At 36.5% G+C, this 6,405-nt stretch overlaps 2 protein-coding genes across 2 annotated transcripts; both read left to right on the plus strand.

Annotated features, from left to right (window-relative positions):
• mrpl53 (mitochondrial ribosomal protein L53) lies at nt 1-1,629 on the plus strand. Its single transcript, XM_026288998.1, has 3 exons — nt 1-148; nt 1,250-1,362; nt 1,451-1,629. Exons 1-3 carry the CDS (start codon nt 57-59, stop codon nt 1,567-1,569), a joined length of 324 nt encoding a protein of 107 aa, XP_026144783.1. The 5' UTR covers nt 1-56; the 3' UTR covers nt 1,570-1,629.
• Nucleotides 1,630-2,361: 732 nt separating this feature from the next.
• Nucleotides 2,362-4,035, plus strand: LOC113119470 (fatty acid-binding protein, adipocyte-like). Its single transcript, XM_026288997.1, has 4 exons — nt 2,362-2,524; nt 2,693-2,868; nt 2,958-3,059; nt 3,795-4,035. The coding sequence occupies exons 1-4, from the start codon at nt 2,452-2,454 to the stop codon at nt 3,846-3,848; spliced, it is 405 nt and encodes a 134-aa protein (XP_026144782.1). The 5' UTR covers nt 2,362-2,451; the 3' UTR covers nt 3,849-4,035.
• The last annotated feature ends 2,370 nt before the right edge of the window (nt 4,036-6,405 follow it).

Here is a 6,405-nt window from a genome sequence, read left to right on the forward strand (position 1 = left end):
ACGCTGACAACCCGGCTGCATACGTCATCAGCAGGTGAAAGGTCATGTAGGAAAAGATGGCGGCGTCCAGGGGAGCAGTAGTGTTAAAGACGGTTAAGAAAATTATTGTACAGTTTTGCCCATTTGAATCAAATGTTCGCGCCACAAGGTAAGAATACTGTACATACCTCGATTTACTTGTGGAAGACGTCTGTCTGGTAACATTCGCGCATGAGCATGACTTCAGGGTCGTTGTCCTCTTGTAACAGCGGTCAGAGAAACGGAGTATATGATGCAAATTAAACTTATTTAACGTTAGATGTGTTTTGAATGTGTTTCTCAGTTCATAGACAATTCATGTTTTCAGCGTTCACAGCAGCACTCGCCACTGTTGGTCTGTTCTCCACCCCACATTTAACAGCTGCAAATTCAAAAATGACATTAGAGAGATACAATTTAGCATATATATCATAAAATGTATTAACAATACAAACAAAGTCACGCAGATTGACTGTTTAATGTTCTATGGATATGCTTATGACCCTGCGAATAAATGACGGATCGTAATGCTTAGCCTCACTATTTTCACTATTTTCTTCAGTATTTTCTACTGTGAAATCTCTGGCACCACTCTCAGTCTAAACGCGGTAATTGCAGCAGGGTGTCACACTGTTTTGAACTAGTAGAACTACCAAGATCGGACTAGTATTTTCGTACTAGTCTTGCAGAATATGTTGTTCACACTTGGCAAATTGTATTGGTATGAAGTCCCGTAGCATACTAATGTTTGATATGCTTATCATGGGAAATGTTTTATTTGCTATATTATGTAAAAATATATGGCATGCAGTTTATATTATACTTATTTTTCCTTTCCTCTCTTTTTTTTCTTTTTCTTTTGTAAATAGCAAGCTAGTAGGCTATTCTAAACATGCATAATATCTGAAGCAGGATCCATAGCAATTCAAAATGTACTTTTCAGGAGATTTAGTTTGCAGATTAGTCAATAAAACCATCGGTCAATAAATAATTGTTTAAGTTTAGGAAAAGCTATCCTAAATGACTCTTTAATCCATTTTTGATGACAAACTGCCCACTTTGTTTCAATGACATTTATTATGGGCTGTCACAACTTTTACACATTTTTTCATCTTATCCCTCATTACTCGTGTTTTTATTGCATAAATGAAATGTGAATTTATGAAGGCATAATTAAAAGCATAAATAAATCTCATCTCTTGCATTACTTTTGTCTTCTTCCTTCCTGCAGAGAGTTTCTCATTGTGGTTGGGTCTGAAAAAGCCAGAGCCACAAATATGAACTGTGAAGTTATCACAGAAATAAAGCATGACCGATCCGAGCCTACGATTGACATCACATTTTGTGAGTGACTGAACTGTAACTCCATTATTGCAAAAGAGCGTACGGCATAGTGTCATTGTATAATGCATGTCATTGTGGTCTTTTGTAGTGGATGGAGAGAGGCTGCTGATGAAGGGATCCAAACTAACCACACAAGAATTGCTCTCAGCCTTACAGACCCGATGCACAGCTAAAGACCCTCAAGCTAAAGCAGGGGACAAAAAATAGTCTAGTTCTTTTGTATTTATATGTCCGTGGATGTGTAATAAAATTGTTATTTGTCATGTCTTTGAGTTGACTCTCACTTTGTCCTCTAGACTTTTGGTTGGACTTTTGAAGTAAATTAACAGGCCTCTGTATACAGACTCAGTAAAGTCTCTACTTATGCATTATCCCACTATGACATAAGTGGAAAAGATTACTTTTACATCACATCCATGTAATTAATGCATGACATTTAGTGCAAGAATTTCTGAGAGGTATAGGTATGTTATTCAACACATATTAGACATTTTAAATAATAGTATGCAGTATACAGTGTACCAAATATGTGTAGTGGTTGAAGCAGTAAGGATGATGGGTTTCGTGTTCTATATCCAAATGAAAATATGCCTGTGAATTAGCATATGTTAACATATTGCCTACAAAATGTCCTTTGTCTACATGAGATTATAAGCACGTTATTACGTAGTTATTAAAGTTCAAATAGACATCATTGTGTGTGTGCAGTCGGCCTCTGTGAGGAAAGGTCATCCCTTTAGTCGGGTCTCTTATTTGGTCAAACACGTCATTCTAAAAAAAAAAAAAAAATACATGATAAGTTTATCCATGTGCATGATCTTTCTGATTGCTGTCCTCTAACCCAGTAAATGTTATTTGACCGTTTTTGTGGTCTGAAAAACGCGACCCCTTCCCCAGTTCTGAGTTGCGTTTGAGGAACTCCGCACACACAGTGACGCTGGCTCCTCTGATTGGCTCGTGTCAAAACGCACGTGCTGGAGGAGCTGTTGAAAAAGCCTGCAGTCAGTCATTCGATCAGTTCAGATCAGAATAAATCTGAGCTTTGCGCTGTTGCTTGAGTGACAGGGAACATCATCATCATCCGGAAACATGGTTGAAACATTCGTGGGAACATGGAAGATGACCAGCAGCGAAAACTTTGACGAGTACATGAAGGCTATAGGTATGATTCATTATTTAGTATCCATAGCGAATATTTCCATTTTGCTAAATGCAAAAGAAAAGTTAAGCCAATTTTTACAGTTTTAACATATGCATTAAATATCATACTGTTGATTGTCAGTAATATAAATCTGTTTCGTGAATGAAAGAAGTGCATTTCTTTTTTCAGGTGTAGGATTCGCCACTCGTCAGGTGGGAAACCGGACCAAGCCCAACTTGGTCGTGTGTGTGGATGATCAGGGGCTCATATGCATGAAGTCGCAGAGCACCTTCAAAACCACCGAGATCAAATTTAAACTCAATGAGTCATTCGAGGAGATCACCGCGGATGATAGAAAGACTACGGTTTGTAATGGAATAGGCGGAATATTTGCGTTGGTGTGAAGATGTTAATCGTATGCATTTAACAGGCTTTTCTCTCTCTTTGTCTGCAGACTGTCGTGACTCTTGAGAACGGCAAACTTGTGCAGAAACAGACCTGGGATGGCAAAGAGTCGAGGATAGAGAGGGAGGTGACGGATGGGAAATTAGTAGCTGTAAGGATTCTCCTTTATTTATTGAAAACGCGTTATAATATTGATGATCACACAAGTGGCATTACATAATGCAATATAATATAATGTATTTGCTAATGCGGTTACAAAATTGTTGTTGAGCTATGTGTACATTGACAAAATTCACAATAATTTAAAATGTGACCAATAATTCATAGAGATTACAGTTTGCAATTTTATTTAAAAAAGTTAATAAAATTCAACATTATTATTTAATAATAGTATATATAGTATTATATTTGATAATAATGAATAATTATTATTATTTGCTTTGGTTATCATATTTCCACATATTATTATTCAGAGAAAACTGAAAATATTAGTAAACTTTTAAATGGAGATATTCGGGCTCAGAAAGCCAATGGAAGCCACTATATTGGAAGATACTCTTTTTTTTTTTTTTTTTCTTTTCTTTTTTCTCAATTCTAAAATATTTCTCCTGCTAGAATTTGCTTTTTGTGAGTGTAATAGCCTATCTAATGGAAAAACACTGTTGCAAAAAAAAAAAAAAAAAAAAAGTTTAACATTGTGATTCTGACGTATTTTTTAATTGAAACATTTTTCAAATATAATCATTTTAAAGCTGATGGGGTAGTCTGATATAAATGAATAGTTTTAACTGTGTTCTGAATTCTGGTTAAATGTACAGAATAGTTTGTTTTTCTCATTATTTGAGTGCTTTCTCCATTCATTTTATAACCATATTTCTCTTTTCAGAAATGCATAATGGGTGATGTGGTGGCTGTGAGAACATATGTAAAGGAGGCATGAAGTTATCCAATCTGGATTTGAAGATGCCAGGCTCAGTTCAATGAGCAAAAAGCCAAAGTGAAACGTTATTTCTCTACTGAAAATCTCTTATTTTTGACACCAAAGCAAATGCGTGCTGACCATTTTAAAATGCATTTATTATCAGTCTTTATGGTGCTTTGAATAAAGTTGTTTTTATTTGCCTTCAGCTGAGTTGTGGTTTGTTGATCCCTGCTGTTTTCACATAGGCTTAGTCAAAATGCATGTGTCAACAGTTTAAAAAAAATCTAGGCCAGAGATTTAACGTTCACAGTAAGGTGTGTATACTATGAATGATATCACATAGGCCATGCCATCTAACGAATAATATGATTAGGTCGGTACAGACACATATGTCACACCTATAAAAACATCCCAGAAATCCCAAAATTAACCACTTTCCCTTCATTTTAACAGCCAACACAGTCTTCCATATTTTGGAAGCCTTACATATTAGTTAACATGTCTCAAAACCTGATAAAATGTTAATAATGGTTTATTTATTCACATTTCTTAAGATTTTGCCTATTAATCAAAAAGATAAAACACTCCTTAAGGAACAACAACGAAAATATTTTCTCATAGCATTAAATTATGTGGTCTGTTACTACATGATTTGTTGTTCAGATGTTTCTGGCCATTGTTAATCTCTGGAGATTAATAAACAAGATTGTGATATTTAACTGTATACTGTACTGTCTATTTTTAAAAGCTTCTCTCTGAAACATTCTTCTCTAAAAATGAGAGCTAACATCTTGGTGAACTGATCATGTGATTTATCTTCACTAAGCTACTCAAAATAGTTCTTGCATGCCCATGTCTTTATAACCTTTCACCTCAGAAGAATGAGGGAGTTAAACTACTGTTACAGTGGACTTTATTCAAGGGTACAGAGAAGATGTATTTCTTTCCTCCTTTTAGTAGAACATTTCTCTTTCTGAACATAGTTTTAACATGCGTAACGAATCTGGAACACAGCGAGTCCCCAGAGTCATTCCTTTTGACCTACACAAATAGCAGAGAATGTTCCACCAGTGGCTACTTTCCCAGGACAGGAAAGTGTAGAGATCCACTGATTGTAATTGACTGCAAAAACAGCTGAAACAGGTGGGTTATGGGCCAGCTCTCTTTGTACAGCCTATTCAATAAAAACAATGCTTTTACCTGTACAAAGTTTAAAAGGAGGAAGGTGGTACTGGAAATGTGTTTTGTATGCATTTAGGTTTTATCATGATTCATTTTTATCACATTTTAATTCTAACACAGCGTTAGCTTATTAGATTTGGGTTTGGCCTGATGCGCTCTCATTGACATGCTGAGATCTGAAGAGCTGAGTGTATGGAATTTACTTCATATGAAGATGTTTATTATCATATAAAGGAGCCAAAAACTCAGGGAGGTTAGACTACAAGCAATAGGTTTCATGTTTGTTATTACAGAGTTAAGGGAAAAGTGCCGTTGCCCCAGTTTTATGTAAGATCAAGACAAGACAATATACAAATAAATATGAAAAGATGATAAATTCATGCAGAGGTGCTGCTATGTGTCAATGTATAAACATGTATAAACATTGTGTCAACTTATATCGCAAGTATGATAACCAGCGATAGATGGACGGACGTTTGTAGCAAATGTAGCACTGCGAGTTGTCGTTGGAGATTCTTAGTTCTCCTTTCCATTCTTTCAATTGCTTTAAATATTAGTCGACATTCCATGTCCATTATTGTGAAACCCATGAGATGCAACAAAAACACAGCTCCAGTCACAGCATCCTCTATCCTTCTGTTATTAACGTTATTCTTCTTTGTAAATGCTGTTGAACGCCGTGCACAAATGTCATTGCTATTGAACGTCCCAGTAATTTAGTACTGTGCATTTAGTTCTGGAACTAAAGCAGTGTGAAAGGCCCTATAGATATTTATACATAGATGGGCCGTGGGAATCTACTTATCTCTTATAGTCTTTAAGCCAGTCATTATCAACTGGCTAGAGGCGCAGATCTTGTGCGATTCTGTGTATTGCATTATGGGTGTGGACTGCTTGCGGGATGTCTCAGTATTTTGTGTCGGATTCACAGGGGTCCTGTCTTAGTATCTTGACCCCCAGACTGTTTTGCTTGTGCAGATAACACTGCAGAAATGAAATCATATCCTTTGAGTAACATCTGGAAAGCTGCACCGCAGGACAGGGATCGCACCCTTCCGCTCACTTTCCTTACGCTGGAACAGACAATGCTGTTGTACAAGCGTATCGGCGGTGTCTGAGACCAGGGCCAAGGTTACAGTCCCTAAAAATGCAATAGAGTCTCTTTTACATGCAGTCAAGGTTATAAAACCTAAAGAGACCTGCACGCTTATCCGATTATAGCCATTGCATGTCTGGCATGTTTGTAATGTTCTATAATTTATCAATGTTACTCTCCCTGAGGCTTATCATGACCTCTGTGTTTTAATTGGTCAATTCATGCCTGCACAACAGCAGATATGTTGTTGCAAAATGCTTTTATTTGCAAATCAATCTGTCGACATAGCCACTGAAA

Source organism: Carassius auratus, chromosome 19 (genome assembly GCF_003368295.1).
Source record: "Carassius auratus strain Wakin chromosome 19, ASM336829v1, whole genome shotgun sequence".
NCBI classification, from domain to species: Eukaryota; Metazoa; Chordata; class Actinopteri; order Cypriniformes; family Cyprinidae; genus Carassius; species Carassius auratus.